The following is a 19,334-nucleotide window of genomic DNA, read 5'->3' as shown; positions in this document are numbered from 1 at the left end:
GTAGGACAAATATTGCTAGGGCCTGGAGCCTCTTAAATGCCAACTGCCATCATTTCAGAACTGAGGCATCCCTCTCAGCAGACTAGAAAACACACATTCAAGGGATTGAACTCTTATGGGCAATACTTCTGCATCAGGAGGGAACTTCATTTAGGATATGCAGGCAGAACAGAATTTTGGCAGGCCACAATGAGAAGAACAGTGGTAACCTCTGGGCTGTCAGTTCTTGGCCTCAGGACAGTCTAACAAAGACCTTCCTCAAGGAAGTCCCTGCAGGAGGCTGTGGGTGTGAACAGCGGAAGTAGGCAGTAAATAGGCAAAGTCCCAGAGACTGGAATCTAGTAGGTTTTATGGTAAGGTGATGACACTGCAGGCCTTGCCCTTCAAGGGAAGGCTTTATTTTTATGAAAAACAGAGCAAGGCTGGAGTGGTGGATAAAAGAGCAAGAACTTGGTACTAAGTAGGAGAATGGTAATGATGACCCCTTAGCTTTATTTCTCTTTATTTTCTTTTGTCAGTCCTGGGGCTTGAACTCAGGGCCTGAGCACTGTCCCTGAGCTGCTTTTGGTCAAGGCTAGCACTCTAACGCTTGAGCCACAGTGCTACTTCTAGGGTTTTCTGTTTATGTGGTACTGAGGAATCAAACCCAAGGCTTCATGCATGCTAAGCAAGCTCTCTACCACTAAGCCACATTCCAGCCCTTCTTTTTTTTTCTTGTAATAGGTTTCAGCTACTTAGCTCAGGCTGACTTTGAACATGTGATCCTCCTTCTTCAGTCTCCCAAGTGCTGGGATTACAAGCATGTACCACTATGCTCAGCTAAAACTATTCCTCTCCTTCCTTCCTTGCACTCTTTTTTCTCTTTTTTATTTATTTATTTTTTGGAGCCAGTCCTGGGGCTTGAACTCAGAGCCTGGGCACTGTCTCTGAGCTTCTTTTACTCAAGGCTGGTACTCTACTTGAGTCACCACTCTACTTCTGACTTTTTTTGTGGTACTTAATTGGAGATAAGAGTCTCACAGACTTTCCTGTTTGGGCTGGCTCTGAACCGTGATCCTTAGGTCTCAGCCTGAGTAGCTAGGATTACAGGTGTGAATCACCAATACTCGGCTTTCTCTTTCTTTTTACCTGGTGACAGAACTTCACTACAGCCTTGAGCATGCTAGGCAAACACTCCACCACTTTAGCTATGCCCCTAACTCCTATATACTTTTCTTGGCTTGATACTTTTCGCAAAAAGGCATAAACTCTAAGGTGTTACTCGATTGCCTTTTTCTTTCATTGCTTTCACTTTTATCTTTTAGGCCTATAGCTCTTCATTTAATTCTTTAAAAAAATTTTTAATGTTGATTGATGCTTATGTCACATTCTAGTGAAACCTACCTCTCTCTCTTTCTTTCTTTCCTTCCTTCCCTTCTCCCTTTTTGTTTTTTGGTTGTGGGGCTTGAACCCTGGGCTGGGTGTTGTCCCTGAGCTCTTCAGCTGAAGGCAAGCACTCTACCACTTGAGCCACAGCACCACTTCTGGTGTTTTGAGTGGTTTATTGGAGATAAGAGTCTCATAGCTTTTCCTGCCCTGGCTGGCTTTGAACCTTGATCCTCAGATCTCAGCCTCCAGAGTAGCTAGGATTGCAGGTGTGAGCCACTGGCACCCAGCCCAATGAAACTTTTTATTGAGTAAATACTAAATGCAAAATATTAAGTACTTCTGGCTGAGGCTCCAGTTCTTACAGTCTTCATGAATTGAGTTTAGTGTTTGTGCCATATAGTCCTGGTACTGCCACTAATAGTGTGGTCTCTTGCAAATGTCTGACTTAGCCTCAGACACATCTGTCAATTACACGAAGGGGTTGAATTATGATTTCAAAGATTAGATAGCTCTAAATTTCCATTCGTAGCTCCTCCTACTGTTTCTCAAATTTGTGTGACGGTATTACTCTCCAAAATTAAGCGTTCTGCATTAAAAAAGTCATAGCTGGTCCACTGCTGTAATCTCATATTGAAAGAGGCAGAAGCAGGAGAATCACAAATTACAGGCCAGCCTGGGCTATGTAGTCAGAGCTTATGGGGGAAAAAAAGCAAAACAAAACAAAAACAATATCCTAACCCTTTAAAATGCTTTACAGCATGGGGGCTCAAGTAAAGCAAATTTATTTGGAAAAGAATAATCAAGCTTGGGCCTGGGAAGGTGGCTCAGTGGTAGAATACTTCCCTCACATGCATGAGGCCCTTGGTTTGATTCCTCAGCACCACATAAACAGAAAAAGCTGGAAGTGGCACTGTGGCTTAAGTGATAGAGCGCTAGCCTTGAGCTGAAGAGCTGAGGGACAGTGTCCTGGTCCAGAGGTCAAGCCCCAGGACCATAATAATAATAATAATAAGCTAACTCTAAGATTTTCCCAAGGGTCTCAAAGTTATGACTGAATTATGACAAACTTGAGAAGTCTTGACAATAGTCTTCTTGTGATTTGCATAGCTAGCCTACTTTAGAATTGTTGCTCCCTCACTCTTTCTCTCACCTCCCCTCTCTGTCCTTTCTGGTGTTTGAACTTGGTTCCCAGGTGTTGTTCCTGAGCTTTTTTTTTTGGGGGGGGGTGCTCCAGGCTAGCACTCTACCACTTGAGCCACAGTTCTACTCCTCACTTTTTGGTGTTTAATTGGAGATGAGCATCTCACAGTCTTTCCTGCTTGGGCTAGCTCTGAACGCAGATCTCAGCCTGGTAGGTAGCCAGAATCATAAGAATGAGCCACTAGCAACAGGCTAGAATTGTTGCTTTTTAGGAGGGCATTCACAACTGGAGGAAAAAATGATTCAGAGGAGAAAAGGCTTAACTGTTAAGACTAAGAGGCACAATCAGAGAACCAACTGAACATAGAGATGAATTAGCCAACACAAACATCTTCAGTAATTGAAGCTTCAGGAGTGCTTGGTAAAGGAACACAGTGTAAGACAAGTCTTTAGAGAACTTGAAACTGAAACCTGATAACCAGAACTGCCTCAAAGACTCATTTTAATTACATATCAAATACGCAAACATTGTGACAATGCTGAGATGGTGTGCATGGAAAATGTAGCATTTACTTCTTTGTCAATCTCTTTCTGTCCAGATGTCTCAAGGTTTTCTACTCTGTCTGAGCAACTCATCAGGTCCAACCACTTGGCAACACATCCTACATGTGCTGGAGCATTTTGAGCGATGGAATATTTTGAGAATGCTAGGTCAGAAGCACGTACTTCAACCGAAGAAGAGAAAAGGGTTGTAAATGAGGCTGATAGTGTAGGAGAAAGGAAAAGTGGGTAAGGTGAATGAAAAGAGAACCTAAGAGCTTGGAATAGTGACACATGTCACAGGAGAGATTGAGGCAAGGCAAGATGATCGTGGGTTGGAAGTCAGCTTGAGTTAGGCAATACCCTGTTGATTTGAAATAAATGTATGTATGTATGTATGCATGCATGTTTTATGTATGTATGTATAAAGAAGCTGGCTGGATTGCAGCAGCTTTTGGCCCTTTCGATTTCTCGACCTGGTATATGACTTTGTCTACAGGGAGGAGAGCCGGCCCCTCCACGTAGATCTCAGAGCATTCGAGGACCGCCAAGGCCTGGAGGGGGTTCGCCGCGCTGCGCCGCGCCCGGCAGCAGAGATGACCCCTGCGCACAGGAATTCCTGAGCCCTCCTTTTCCTCACCGCCGGGAAGGCTGATTACATCATGGCAATCCGAGCAGCGAGGCCAGTTTTTCCATTTCGAACTTCTGATCCCTCAAACGCCATCTATTGCCCACGAAGGAGCCGGGGATGGAGTGCCGCGGTCTCCCCGGTCACGGCGCGCCCACTCTTAGAGAGGGCCCTCCATCCCGGAGGCTTCTGATGTTAGCAAAGAGGCTATTTATTAAATGGCTCTGGGTGCTACGTTTCCTCGCGTCTATGAGCTGCACCTACTCAGGAACACATGATCATCCACGCCAGTGGCTGCGCCAAGATCCCACACTGCACACCCTTGACAAAGACGGTGCGGGGATCCCGGCGCAACCCGCAGGGCCACTGCCGCCAGGAACGCACTGGAGACCCGAGTCTACGCCGTCGTGCTGCGCCTGCGCAGTCCCTGAGGCAGCGCCTCCCGCGGGTGAACTCTATCGCCGCGCACCCTATCAGGCTGTCGCGGGGAGCGCGCCCGCGGCCTCGCCCTCCCTAGCTCCGCCCCCCGGCCCTTGGGTCGAGCTTCAGACTGAGGCTGAGCTCTATAGTCCCCGCCCCCGCGCGCTCCCACACCCTCCCGCGCGCGTGCGCAGAGGCGGGCCGCAGGGCGAGGGCGCGAGGGAAGGGCGGGCGTACGTCCTTGCGTGCGTCTCAGGCAGCGCGCACGCCGGCGTGAGAGGGCACGGGGAAAAGGTGGCTCTGGCCGGGGCGGCTCGGCTTCCTGGGGCTATGTAGCTAGGCTCGCCGGCTCGTGGTCCTTGTTGGTTGCCCTCACCGCGTCCTAGCGCTGAGTTTCTGTTGGGAAGAGGCTGTCCTCACGCCCGCCGCGCTCCCTCGACGGCAGAGCTCGCTCGCTTGCCCGTGGGAGCGTCCCGGCCGAGCTGCTCTGAAGGGGGAGGGGAGGCCATTTTGTCCCGACCGACTCCCCGGAACCGGGCGGAGCGGCGAGGAGAGACTGCGGAGCCTCGGTCGGAGCCGCCCTCGGAAGCACGGACGCCGCCACGGTCGGGGCTTCCTCGACGAGGCCGTTCGCAGGTCTCCCGCTGCCTCTCGAGCCTGCCTTCTCCCCACGCCTCCCCAGTCCTCCGGCCCCAGAACGCCCGGGTGAGGAGTTGGCTGTAGTGAGAGGGACCGATCCCTTGGGGCCGCCGGCGGCGAGAGCCCGAGCCGCTCCTCCCAATGGCGAAGAAGACGTACGACCTGCTTTTCAAGCTGCTCCTGATCGGGGACTCGGGAGTGGGCAAGACCTGCGTCCTTTTTCGTTTTTCGGATGATGCCTTCAATACCACCTTTATTTCCACCATAGGTAAGACTTTGTGGGAGGAGGGTGGTACGGACGGGCTCCGCAGCTGCAAGCCGTTTGCTTGTATTCCAGACATCTTGCTTCCCGTAATATACGCCTTTGTTCCAGGGATTCCGATTCCAGACGACAGACCTAAGTTACTGTTGGAATCAGCCTCGAGCTTACTGGGGCGGGGTCTTCCCATGCTTTCCATCCGGTCTTTTTTGCTTTCAAGTATCCCACTCAGCCTCAGTGCTTGCTGCTGGTACAAAAGATGCAGCATTTAACAACGTTCTAGAACCCTGTTTCTTTAAGCGACTTGTTATTTTTTTTTATGTGTGTAGAGTTACTAGACGTAAGATATTTGTAAGGGTCATGTTTTAATGGTTGGGATTGGAGCAGTACTGGTTGGGTGTAAAGGCCTGATTTATGCTGGGGGGCGGTGGGGGTAGGAGACGATTCCATACGGTCCTGACTTAGAGTAAACTTGAGAGTTTGTGTGTGAAGGGTAATTAAAGCAGATTAGAGGGGAGACGTGAGTTGGCAGCATTGATGTGTCAGACAATCGGAGGCTCTTCGTGCTGGGGTGGCAATCTATGGCACAGGCTTCAAAAGGCTTCAAGAGCTTTTGAAGACATTTAGCAGAAGCAGTAATCTGAGGAAGACGATCAGTTTCTGCCTAATACGTGTCGGAATGAAGTCAAGTTCCCTTCTGTCTTGACTCTAGAATTTACAGGAAAGTGTTTTGCTAGTCATATCCATAAGGACTTCTTTCTAATTTACTTTCACCACATGTTTTAGAATTACTTGGTGTGGAAGACCTAGTGATTGACCTTTTCATTTGGTTTCCCGTTTCACAAAAGAAAAGGGAAGATTCTAAGAAAGTCCCCTTTGATTCTGGCACAAACATCAATTTTGCTAAAGTAATTGTAGGTGAAACCCACAGCCCCTCCCCCAACACAGTTTCCTTAAAGGACACCTGCTTGTTATTTGAAGCCAAGTTCTAGCATTGGGACAGTGTAATAAAACCTGTTTAATTGTAACCAGTTTTATCATGAGAATATTTAAAGAAACAAATGTAGTGTTCTTTGATTCTTGGAAATAGCCAAGCCGATTTCAACCAATTTATAACATTACTGAAACGGTTTGGATTTCTTTCTTCTTTTTCTCACTGTGTGTCTGAGACTGTTTGGAACTAGCTTTGTAGCCCAGCTCTTCCGTCTTTCTGCCTCAGCCTCCTCAGTGCTGGGATTGATTACAGAGGTGCACCAGCACACCTGCATTGGTTTGGATTTCTTATGACACTATCAGCAATCTAACTCATTCTCGTAATTCAAGTCATATTGAAATTGTATTGGACAAGTGATTATTTAGGTTTTTATTTTACTGTTCGAGTAAGAAAAGTATGAGTATTCTCTGGGACAGTTCTATATTTCATGAAACTTAGAACTTGTTCTCTGCCTTGTGGTTAGCACTTCCTAGCACTAAGTTTGCTTTTATTTCATTTTCTGCTTTAGCTGGGTGGGTCAGGTCATTAGATGGCAAATATTTATTGAGCACCTAATGCTAGGCACTGTTATAGGCACTGGGGATAAGTGGTGGACACAATAGACCCCTTGAACATTCTATTGAAGACAATCACAATATTGTGCAAAGTGTTAACAATAGTAAGCATAGGGAGGAGGGGACTAGCCTAAATTGTAGGGGTCTAAGTAGCCTTGCTTGGCCATGATAATTTTTTTTTTTTTTTGGTCAGTCATGGGGTCCTGAACTTTGGGCCTGGGTGCTGACCCTCAACTCTTCTGCTCAAGGCTAGTGCTCTACCACTTGAGCCGTGGCACAACTTCCGGCTTTTTCTGCTTATGTGGTGCTGAAGAATCCAACCCAGGGCTTCATGCATGCAAGGCAAGCACTCTACCACTGAGCCACCTTCCCAGCCCCTTGGCTGTGATAATTTAATGTAAAGTCTAAAGAACAAGTAGGAACTGGGCCAGAAGGCTGGAATGGATATACAGCCTTTCTGAAAGAGGAAAGATTTAATTCATTGTGGTTATTTTAACCTGCCATTGAGAAAGGTGGGGTGCAATAGAGTTAAAAGCAAAGCTTGAACTCTAGAGTTTGCCAGACTGTGTGTGTGTTTGTGTGTGTGTGAGTGTGTGAGTGTGAGAAGAGGGGTGGGGGTGGGGAGCCATGGGATCCATGGTTCCACAAGCTTAGTGACAGGGCAAGTTACTTTATCTCTAGTTGCTTCAGTTTCTTTTAAAAATAGTATTGTATCTACCATATAGGGTAATTGGTGAGATTTTATGGGTCAGTGAGAGTAAAGCACTTCACATGGTGCTAGGCACTTGGTAGGAGCATAGTTCATGCCAGCTGTAAATGGAATACAGATCTTACGTTTCTGAAATGTAGCATGTTGCTTTATAGATTGAATGCCTGCACACAGTGGTCACCCAAGTATTTAATGGTGCTCCGTTGAACAACTTCACTTCAGTCTTTGACATTTACATATTTTGATTGAAGATTTTGAGTGTAGATTAAGAAAATGAATATAATTCCAAGTGCAACTTAAACACAGTTACGTATTAGCTTGATTTAGAAGTTTTCTGTGGTCTAAAACCAGTGTTTAAGTCTGAAAGATGAGCTGCAAACATAATCTAACTTTGATATTCATGTACAAAAAGGATTTAAGGTGCATCTTTTTTGTGCTTGTTCTGGGGCTTGAACTGAGGGCCTGAGCCCTATATTTGAGCTTTTGTACTCAAAGTACTTGAGCCATAGCTCCATTTCCGGTTTTTTGGATGGCTAATTGGAGTTGAGTCTCAATGTACTTTTCTTGCCCAGGGGGGGATTCTAGCCACTATCTTTAGAGCTCAGCCTCCTGAGTAACTAGGATTACAGGAATGAGCCCCCAGTGCCAGGCCAAAAATAATTAGTTATATATTTTATCTTATATCTTAGATGTTACAGTGTAGTCAATTTTAAGCAGTTGAGATATTAATAATTTACCTCTAGTCTGTGAGTATGTGAGTCATACCACAGCTCAGTTTATATTAGGCATGTGGCTAGTGGCTACCATATTGAATGTTCATGTCTAAACAATCTAGACTGTTGATATGCAGGTAACTAGAAATACTTTGTATATTACTTTAAAATATTATCAGTTGACTAGAGAGTTTTTCCTCTTTTTTGGTGCTGGGGTTTGAACCTAGGGTCTTGTACATGCTAGGTAGGTGCTTTTTTTTTTCTCTCTCTCAAATATAGAGCCTTCTCTGATATATAATAATTTGTGAGTTGTCATTTAGTTCTTATAGCTTATTTTTTAGGTGTGGAGGATTGGACTCAGAATCTCATACATGCTAAATGTGTACTGTACCACTGAGCCCTAACATCTTAAGTTTGTCTAGAAGTTATTAAAGAAGTGGTGAAGAGCGAGACCCAAAGTAAGTCAGGCCCTCATTATTTTGGGCTTAATCCCAATCCTTTCCCTCCTCCTCCCCTTAATGGGGATTGAACTCAGGGCTTCCTGTCTAGAAGGCAGGATCTTCAGTGCTTGAACCACACCTTCAGCCCTTGTTTTTGTCTTTTTTTTTTTTTTTTGTGCTCATCCTGGGGCTTGTACTCAGGGTCTGGGCACTGTCCTTGAGCTGTTTGCTCAAGCCTAACGCTCTACCACTTGAGCCACATCTCCCCTGCAGGCCTTTTGGTAGTTAATTGGAGATAGAGTCTCATGGACTTTCCTGCCTGGGCTGGCTTTGAACCATGATCCTCAGATAATGCCTTCTGGGTAGCTAGGATTACAAACCCAAGCCGCTGACATCTAGTGGCTTTTGAGTTTTTGAAGAAATATATGTATATACATATATATGTATATGTATATATATATATTTTTGTCATTCGTGGGGCTTGAACTCTGTGCCTGGGTGCTGATCCTCAGCTCTTCAGTTCAAGGCAAGTGCTCTTGAGCCACAGTACCACTTCCAGTTTTCTGGTGGTTTATTGGAGATAAGAGTCTCACATGCTGGCTTTGTACAATGATCCTCAGATGTCAGCCTCATGAGTAGCTAGGATTATAGGCGGGAGCCACGAATGCCTGGCTGAAGAAATAATTTGTACACATTTATTGTGCTTGTACCACTCACCAAGATTACTGTATTGAAAATTTTATATGTATTTTTCAATTCTCACACATTCTTACTAGAAATTATGTAAGATATTTATGATCAGATTTATCATAGTTGATTTGAGTTGCAAAAATAAATTACTAATCCTAAGATAGTAGAATATAGTAAGTAGTATAAGTGTAGAGATCGTCACCTGATGTAAGGTTCCCCCTGGACCCCTGTAAGACTATGCACCTAAAAGAATTCCTGCATTTAATGGGTGCATGTTTCATAAGGAAGGATAGAGGGAGGGAAGGAAGGAAGAAGAGAAGAGAGGGAAGAAGGGTAGGTAGTATAGGAAGGAAGGACGGAAGGAAGGAAAGAGCAATTAGGATCCACTTATTATAGGACTGGGCTAGTTTATTTTAATATTTCCTCTTTTTACCTATTTTCTGAGTAATATATGAAGTGAACAGTAGCTGTTTGACAATCTGAGTAATTTTAGGGCAAAATTGGTCTTAGAAATTCAAAGATTGAACCGTGTGCTGGTGGCTTATGCCTGTAGTCCTAGATACCTAGATACTCAGGAGGCTGAGATCTGAGGATCATGGTTTGAAGCCAGCCTAGGCAGGAAAGTGTGTGAGACTCTTATCTCCAGTTAACTACCAGAAAACCAGAAGTGCTGCTGTGGTTCAAAGTGATAGAGTGCTAGCCTTGAGCAGAAAAAACTCAGGGACAGTCTCCAGGCCCTGAGTTCAGTTGAAGTCCATTGACTAGGGGGAGGGGAATTCAAAGATTATTTGAAAAGTAATTATTTCAGAAAGTTTCTGGTTTTGGATGTGCTTCAGTAGTTGATTTGATCCTAACTCGATTGGCAGTGCAAACTCAGAAAAGCTTATCTATCAGTGTTATCAGAGCTTTTCCCCAATGCATTACTTTTTTTTAGCAGTCTGCTTCTCCAAGATATTCTATGATGTGGTGGTGTTAATTCTACCTCCTAGATTATTACTTTTTCCATAGGAAATATCTTTCATTGGGAAATAGAGTCTTTGGGATCCATATAAAGTCTCTTGTCCCTAGGAGGTGTAATACATTTTTTTCTAATTTTGGAAGAGTAGGTTGGTTCCACTATTCTACATTTAAGAATCAGGTGAATGGGGCTGGGAATGTGGCTTAGTGGTAGAGTGCTTGCCTTGCATTCATGAAGCCCTGGGTTGATTCCTCAATACCACATAAACAGAAAAAGCAGGAAGTGAAGCTGTGGCTCAAGTAGTAGAGTGCTAGCCTTGAACAAAAGAAAGAAGTTCAGGGACAGTGCCTACACCCTGAGTTCAAGCCCCAGGACTGGCAAAAACAAATAGGTGATTTAGTTGAATTGAGTAGAGTGGCTATGTTTTAGGAGAAATGAGCCAAACTTTTGTCATTAAATATGTCTGAGCTATGCTGTGATTCTAGCAGCAGCTCATGCTTCAGGAATGCCAGAGTGCCTAAGGAATTTTTCTCCTTGGAACATGTACTTGTAGAGTCAAATAAAACTATACTTTCTCTAAAAACATGCGCAAATGGCCAGTAAGTATGTCAAAATTGATAGCAATAATTAGGAAAATGCAAATCAAAACCAAAATGAGATGTTACGTTGTACTCATTAGAATGACTATTATCAAAGAAGCATTAGTAAGAATGGAGAAATTGGTAGGGATGTGAAATAGTACTACACTGTGAAAAGCAGTTTTTCTAGAATTATGAATTTGATCCAGTAATTATTGGCATTTTACCCAAGAGAATTTTGTTTAATTGATTAATGTATTGTGATGTTGGGGGTGGGGGGAGGCGGTTCAAAGCTAAGGCCTTTGGTGCAATGTACAAGTGCTTTGCTGCTAAGCTACATCCCTAGCTCAACTTCAAAAGAATTTGAAAGCCGGGTACTGGTGGCTCATGCCTGTAATCCTAGTCACTCAGGAGGCTGAGATCTGAGGATCACAGTTCAAAGCCAGCCCGGGCAGGAAAATCCTGAGACTCTTGTCTCCAATAAACCACCAGAAAACCGGAAGTGGTAGTAAGAGTGCTAGCCTTGAGCTGAAGAGCTGAGGGACAGCACCCACGCCGAGTTCAAGCCCCCCTACAGACAACAACAACAACAAAAAAGAAATTTGAAGAGGGACTTGAACAGATGTTTGTATACCAGTGTTCACAGGAGTACTAGTCACAATAGCCAAATGTGGAAATAACCCAAGAGTCCATCCATGGATGAATGTGCCAGGCGCTCTGACTCATGCCTATAATCTTAGCTACTCAAGAGACTGAGATCTGAGGATCATAATTTGAAACCAGCCTGGACAGGAGTCTATGAGATTTTTTTTTTTTTGGGTCGGTCATGGGGCCTGAACTCTGGGCCTGGGAACTGTCCCTCAGCTCTTCAGCTTAAGGCTAGTGTTCTACCACTTGAGCCACAGGGCCACTTCTGGCTTTTTCTGCTTATGTGGTGCTGAGGAGTTGAATCCAGGGCCTTATTCATGCAAGGCAAGCACTCTACCTTTGAGCCATCTTCCCAGCCCCTAAAGTCTATGAGATTCTTATCACCGATTAGCTACCCCAGAATCCTGGAGTGGAGCTCTGGCTCCAGTGGTAGAGCACTAACGTTGAGCACAAAAGCTTCTAGGCCCTGAGTTCAAAGCCCAGGACCCCCACAAAAAAAAAAATAAACTGGCTTATACTTGTAATCTTAGCTTCTTAGAAGAGACGATCTGGAGTATTTTGGTTTGAAGCCAGCTCAGGCAGAAAAGTCTTTTGAGACTTCATCTTCAGTTAACCAGCAAAAAGCTAGTATAGAGGTGTGGCTCAAGAGGTAGAACACTAACCATGAGCAAGAAAGCTGAAAGCATGAGGCCATAAGTTTAAGACCCAGTAACTGTGTAAAAAATAAATTACATAAAATGTGGTACAGTAAGACACCATTGAGGAAAACTCAGAAAAGTGCTCAGGATGCAGAGTTTACTACAGAGTTTACTGCAGCTGTTTTATTCATTTTTCCCATGACGCCACTCAGCTTCTGCAAAAGACATGCTGTTTTTCAATAATTTGAAAACTTTCACTTTATAACTAAAGTTAAGTGTATTATACCTTGCTATTTGGACACCAGTTGCTTTTTGGGAGGTATGTTTTCACAAAAGGGCAAGGAAACATGCAGCAGCTCATACAATTTTAAACTAATGATAAGATGAATTGTGTAATGCACTCATGAGAATTATTTTGTTTTTAGTTTTTTAAGATTTTATTATTTTTGACTGCTTGATTAAAACTGTAATAAATTTTACCGTATATATAACTCTGTGGCATAATATTCAGCCTTAAAAAGAGTGAAATTCTGGTTAGTGATACAGCACAAATCACCTTGAAAACATAAAGTGAAATAAGAACAGATGCTCCATGAAGTACTAGAATAGAAAAATTAATAGAGAATGTAGAATAGTGATTACTGGAGTATAGATGACAGGGATGTGGGAAGGTATTGTTCAATGGGCATAGGATTTTAGTTTGGGAGAATGAAAGAGTTACAGAAATAAAGTAGTGGTGTATATTGTATAACAATGTGAAGATACTTCAGGTCATTGAATTGTACTTAAAGGGTTCTTGAAATGGTTAAAATGCATAAAAAAGAGAAACACTGGATGATTCTACTTAATAAGTCATCTAAAGTTGTTACATTCATGGGAACAAAAGTGGTAAATAAGTTGTTTAATAGAAATAAAACTCATTTCAGTTTGGCAAGTTCTGGAGCACTATTGTACAACTGGATTGGTTCTAGGATTTCACCCTTTCAGGACACTAAAATCTATGGAACAAGTCCCTTACATAAATGTCATACTATTTGCATGTAACTTACTCTACTCCCATATCTCTAGGATGTCCCAGTCTGTGTCCCCCCAGTCTAAGTCTCCACCCATCAATTACATTCTAGTCCTTAGATTACTTTTTTTTTTTGTTGGTCGTGGGGCCTGAACTCTGGGCCTGGGTGCTGTCCCTCAGCTCTTCAGCTCATGGCTAGAGCTCTACCACTTGAACCACAGTGCCACTTCTGGCTTCTTCTGCTTATGTGGTGCTGAGGAATTGGACCCAGGGCCTTACGCATGCAAGGCAAGCATCTCCACTGAGCTACCTTCCCAGCCCCCTTAGATTACTTTTAATGCCTAGTACTTGGTAAATTGTTGTAAATTGATTTGTAAATAGTTGTTACAATGTATTGTTTCTGGAGTAATAACAAGAAAAAAATCAGTATATGTTACTGAAGCTTTGTGGTTTGTTTTTAGGGTAAGTACCAGGCTTGAACTAAAAGGGCCTCATGCTCTCACTAAGCTTTTCTTGCTGGCAATCTTAACACTTGAACCACATTTCTAGCCCAGCATTTTGCTGAATAGTTGGAGATAGAATCTCAACACATTGATCCACTAGGACATTTCTCTTAGCACATTGAGCCTGCAGAGTAATTAGAATCACAAGTGTGAGCAACAGCACCCAGCTAAAGTGACATCCTTTTGCCTTTGCCTTAGGGGTAAGAAGTATGCACTTCCACAACTGGCTGTAATTTTTTTTTGGGGGGGGGGATCGGTCATGTGGCTTGAACTCTGGGCTTGGGCACTGTCCCTCAGCTCTTCAGCTCAAGCTAGTGCTCTACCACTTGATCCACAGATCAAAAAAAGAGTCTCATGGACTTTCCTGCGTGGGCTGGTGCGATCCTCAGATCTCAGCCTCCTTAGTAGCTAGGATTGCAGGCATGAGCCACTGGTGCCCAGCTCTGGCTGCAATTTTTCTTTTTCTTCTTTTTGCAATACTAAGGGTTGAATCCTCAGCTTTATGCAAGCTAAGCAAGCACTCTACTACTGAATTATACCACCAGCTCCATCTCACATATTTTCAATTTATGCTAGTTGAACTCACTGATGGGAATCAACACATTATTGATTGAGGATATTGAAGCTGGACTATACTTAACTGAACTGTACACTTAAAAATGGCTAACCCGGGGCTGGGAAGGTGGCTCAGTGGTAGAGCGCATGTCTTGCATGCCAGAGGCCCTGGGTTCGATTCCTTAGGACCACATAAGCAAAAAGAAAAAAGCCGGAAGTGGCGCTGTGGCTCAAGTGGTAGAGCGCTAGCCTTGAGCTGAAGAGCTGAGGGACAGCGCCCAGGCCCAGAGTTCAGGCCCCATGACCGGACCCCCCCCCCCAAAAAAATGGCTAACCCTAGCCTGGCGCCGGTGGCTCACGCCTGTAATCCTAGCTACTCAGGAGGCTGAGATCTGAGGATCACGGTTCAAAGCCAGTCCAGGCAGGAAAGTCCGTGAAACTCTTATCTCCAACAAACCACTCAAAAACTGGAAGTGGTGCTGTAGCTCAAGTGGTAGAGAGCTTGCCTTGAGCTGAAGAGTGCAGGGATAGCGCCCAGGCTCAGCGTTCAAGCCCCGCAATGGACCCCCCCCCCAAAAAAAAAAATCCCTCACCCTAGGCACACCTGTAATTTCAGCATTCTGGAAGCTGAGGCAGGAAGAAAAATCTTTTTTTTTTTAATATTTAAAAAAAATTTTTTTTGGGTCCAGTCTTGGGCCTGAACTCTGGGCCTGGGTGCTGTCCCTCAGCTCTTCAGCTCAAGGCTAGCGCTCTACCACTTGAGCCACAGCGCCACTTCCGGCTTTTTATTCTTTTTGCTTATGTGGTGCTGAGGAATCGAACCCAGGGCCTCAAGCATGCAAGGCAAGCGCTCTACCACTGAGCCACCTTCCCAGCCCAGGAAGAAAAATCTTGAGTTGGAGGCCAGCCCCTTCTCAAAAGAGAGGAGGAGAGAGGGAGAGAAAGAGGGAAAAAGAGGGAGAAAAAGATGGATGGGAGGGTGAAGCTCAGGGATGGTGCACTTGTCTAGCATGTAGGAGGCTGTTTAATCCCCATAAATCTATTCCCTCTCCCCCAGATAGTTAAGATGATAAACGTGTGTGTGTGTGTGTGTGTGTGTGTGTGTGTGTGTGTGTGTGTGTGTTTAAACCACAGTTATTCCCTCTCCCCCAGATAGTTAAGATGATAAACGTGTGTGTGTGTGTGTGTGTGTTTAAACCACAGTTTTAAAAGGTAGTTGAAGTGGTAAATTTCCACTAAAGTAAAACCACAAAACTAGTTAACATTGGACCTGCTCTCTAAAAGATCATTTGATCATGGTTAGATTTTTTTCTCCCCGATAATAGCTACTATTAACCAGTGGCTACTGAATTAAGAAGATCCTTCAAAGCTGGATGCAAGTGGCTCCTGCCAGTAATCCTAGCTAGTTAGGAGGCTGGGATCTGAGGCCAACTGTTTAAACCCAGCCCTGGCTGGAAAGTCTGTGAGACTCTTATCTCCAATAAACCACCAGACAACCAGAAGTGGTGCTGTGGCTCAAGTGGTAGAGTGCTTGCCTTGAGCTGAAGAGCTTGAGGGACAGCGTTCTTCCGGCCCAGAGTTCAAGCCCCATGACCGACCCCCTCCCCCCCAAAAGAAAAGATCCTTCAGAGTATTTTCCTTTGCTTTAGGACCACTGGTCTGTACTTTTTGTGTGTGCATTTTTATTTGTATCCATGCGAGTATTGAGGCTTTTCAACTCAAGACCTTGTGCTCTTGCTTAGTTAGCTTTTTTGCTCAAATTTGGCATTCTACCACTTGAGCCATATAACCAGTTCTGGCTTTTTTCTGATTAATTGGAGGTAAGAGTCTCTGGATTTTTCTGCCCTGACTGAGCTTTGAACCTAGATCCTCAAATCTGAGGCTTGAGCCACCAGTATCTGGATTGGTCTGCACCTTAGAGATCGAAGGCAAGTTTGTCTTTTATTATCATTTTTTAAAGGCCAGTAAGTACTAGGATATGAACTCGAGGCCTGGGCACTGGCTCTTAGCATTTTCACTCAAGGCTGATGCTCTGCCACTTGAGCATAGCTCCACTTTTGGCATTTTGGTGGTTAGTTAGAGATAAGAGTCACATGGACTTTCCTGCCCAAGTAGGCTAGTTTTGAACCGTGATCCTCAGATCTTAGCCTCCTGAGTAGCTACATGTGAGCCACTGGTGCCCAACAAGTTCTTTTTCTTTTTGTTTTTTCTTTTTTTGCCAGTCTTGGGGCTTGAACTCAGGGCCTAGGCACTGTCCCTGAGCTTCATTTTGCTTACGGCTAACACTACCACTTGAGCCACAGTGCCGCTTCTGGCTTTTTCTGTTTATGTGGTACTGAGGAATCGAACCCAGGGCTTCATGCACGCAAGGCAATCACTCTACTACTGAACCACATTCCCATCCCAAGTTTGTCTTTTTGTTGCGCGTGCACACACACAAACATGGATGCACACGTGCACACACGCACGTACGCATGTACGCATATACACACATAGATATCTCTTTGAAATGTTAGAATCACAGAATTGTTTTAAAATTTTATTCTAAATTATTTTGTGCCAGTATTGGGGCTTGAACTCAGCCTTCCACTCTTACTCACCTTTTTCCACTCAAGGCTGGTGCTCTAACATTTCAGCCAGAGTCAAGTCTGGCTTTGAACCTAGATTCCCAGATCTCAGCCTCCTGAGTAGCTAGGATTATAGGCTAAGCCACTGGTGCCCAGCTTCATAGTGACATTTCTACATCTGTATACAATTTATCTCCATAAATCTTACCCCTTCTATCACTCTGTTCATCCTACTCCCCCTTAAAACAATCTTGGCAGATTTCTTTCTTTTCTTTTTTTTTTGCCAGTCATGGGGCCTGAACTCTGGGTTTGGGTGCTGTCCCTCAGCTCTTCAGCTCAAAGCTCTACCACTGGAGCCACAGCGCCACTTCTGGCTTTTTTTCTTTTTGCTTATGTGGTGCTGGGGAATCGAACCCAGGGCCTCATGCATGTAAGGCAAGCGCTCTACCACTGAGCCACCTTCCCAGCCCAGTAGCAGATTTCTTATACAAACAAAAAACTACTTTCCCCCATATTCTTCTTCACTCTCTTTGATAGCCTTGTCCCCTATTGCTGGAGCCCACCCATTTTCCTTAGAATCAGAATTTTAATCCCATTGAATTTGCTGATAATCAAGCAACTTGCAAAAGGTCATTTGGCTAATTAATGAAGGAGATTTGTTTAGAATCCAGAACCAGTTCTCTTCACAGCAATTTCAGGATTTCGTTGTGTTTCTCTTTCCTACCCCAAGTCAATAAGGTAGTTCTCCCATTTATCTATTTCAGTTTGGAAATTGGAATTGCAAGGTGGTTGTCAGAGTCAGGAAGCAAACACATCAGTTCTGAATTGTGCTACTTGTCCTCTGCAGACTTATAGAGCCTAGTAAAGCAAGAGTTGATAATATGAGATAATTAGATATTAGAGATATTATTAGATGATTATTAATACATTAATAATAGTATTAGATAATATTAAATATAATTCTTTTCAAGAATGATGGTGTATAGTGGTGTAAGGTAGGGCAAATCATACTCTGTGTGGTTTTTAGAAGGGGAAGAATGGCAGAATGACTGGCAGTCTGCTTTACTGTCCAGGCAGGCTGTGCTCTGGTAGCACAGTGTTGATTTAACAATAAAGAGACTTGTTAATAGCAAAACAAAATAGACATTTTGTAATTTTAAAAATGTACATGGGAAAACTGCTTTTTGGAAATGGTCAATTATAAATGAGCTTAAAGGAGCTACAAAGGATGTTGAGGTTAAGAGAATGTTCTAACCCTTAAGACTGTAAAAATTCTTGTAAAAATAGTGAAGCAATAAAGGGTTAGTAAAGTAAGTTCTTAAATTTATAAGAAAAAGAATTTGAAAAGGTGATTAGAATAAAGTTCTGGTGAAGATCTCAATTTGGAAGGAAATGAGAAGAGAGAACAATTTCTTTGAAGGTGCTACTTTGTATTTGGGTGTAGGTGTGAGTGACTCCTTCCTTCCCTTTGTGTGGGTACTGGGGCTTGAAATCAGTCTTATACTCAGCTGTTTTGCTCAAGGCCTGGTGTTCGATCACTGGAGCCATAGCTCCAGTTCTAGCTTTTTACTAGTTAATTGGAGATAAGCATCTGGTGGATTTGCCCAAGTTGGCTTCAAATCTGAATTTTCAGATCTCAGCTTTCTGAGTAGCTAGGGTTACAGGTGTGAGCCACCAGTGCCTGGCTCCTTTCTTTTAAATTAAAAAAAAAAAGTTTTAGCAAGGATTTATTTTTACTATGTATAACAGGGAGAAATTTTTACTATCTATAATTGGGAGGAATAGAAAGAGTAAGATTTCCATGCAGGAAATGGGAATTTAGGACTCCTTTCTATGTTTATATTAATTAAATATTAATTATTAAACTTATGTTAAATAATACATTATTTAAAAAGTAACATTTTTGAGGAAAAGAGCAACTGGGTGATCCAATGCTTTGTGTGGAGTATGTTGCTAAAACAGAACATCCAAGGTTACAAAGCATTAGCAAATGGCTGGTTCCCTGTGGCTCGTGCCTGTATCTTAGCTGCTCATGAGGTTGAGATCTGAAGATAACAGTTTGAAGTCAGACCTGGCAGGAAGGTCTATGAGACTCTTATTTCCAATTAAACACAAAAAAGTTGGAAGTTGAGCTGTGGTTCAAGTGGTACAGCACTAGCCTAGAGCATAAAAGCTCAGGGACAGTGCCTAGGCACCCTGAGTTCAAGCCCCAGGACCTGAGGACTAGCACCAAAAACAAAACAAAACAAAAAACCATTAGAGAATGGACAAAATTTATTCTGAAGATCAAAAGATTACAATGTATCAGAATCAGAACAGAAAACACTTTGCTTTGTTATATTAATACCAGCAGTGCAAACACACACACATAATTTTTTTTTTTTTTTGAGCAAGGTACTGGGGTTTGAGTTTAGCTCTGCCTTGTACATGCTAGGAAGGTACTCTATTAACTTAAACCATTCCTCCATCTAGCCTCTTTTTATTTTTTATTTTTTGCTTTAGTTGTTTTTGGGTTAGAGGCTCACTGCTGTGTCCACCCCCATCTCTCCTTGTAGAGCTAGTCACCTGTAGCTTGGATTGCATGCTAATACCATCAGGACTTGTTTAATTTGTTGAGATGAGAGTGTCACTAACTTTTTTGGTGGACTGGCCTCCAACTGTGATAATTCTTTTTTTTTTTTGTCGGCCGTGGGGCTTGAACTCTGGGCCTGGGTGCTGTCCCTCAGCTCTTCAGCTCAAGGTGAGCGCTCTACCACTTGAGCTACAGCGCCACTTCCGGTT

At 43.6% G+C, this 19,334-nt stretch overlaps 1 protein-coding gene across 1 annotated transcript in view; it reads left to right on the top strand.

Moving 5' to 3' along the window:
- Window positions 1-4,132: 4,132 nt before the first annotated feature.
- Window positions 4,133-19,334, top strand: part of Rab10 (RAB10, member RAS oncogene family) — an 85,970-nt gene continuing 70,768 nt past the window's right edge. Inside the window, exon 1 of the mRNA XM_013013680.1 lies at window positions 4,133-5,003. Within this exon, the coding sequence (XP_012869134.1) occupies window positions 4,877-5,003 (127 nt within the window). The 5' untranslated portion in view covers window positions 4,133-4,876. The remainder of the gene's footprint in view (window positions 5,004-19,334) is intronic.

The sequence above is a fragment of the Dipodomys ordii genome, unplaced genomic scaffold (assembly GCF_000151885.1).
Source record: "Dipodomys ordii isolate 6190 unplaced genomic scaffold, Dord_2.0 Scaffold20, whole genome shotgun sequence".
In the NCBI taxonomy this organism is placed as follows: domain Eukaryota; kingdom Metazoa; phylum Chordata; class Mammalia; order Rodentia; family Heteromyidae; genus Dipodomys; species Dipodomys ordii.
The sequence above is the reverse complement of the archived record's forward strand: the minus strand, read 5'-3'. Positions and strand labels throughout refer to the sequence as shown.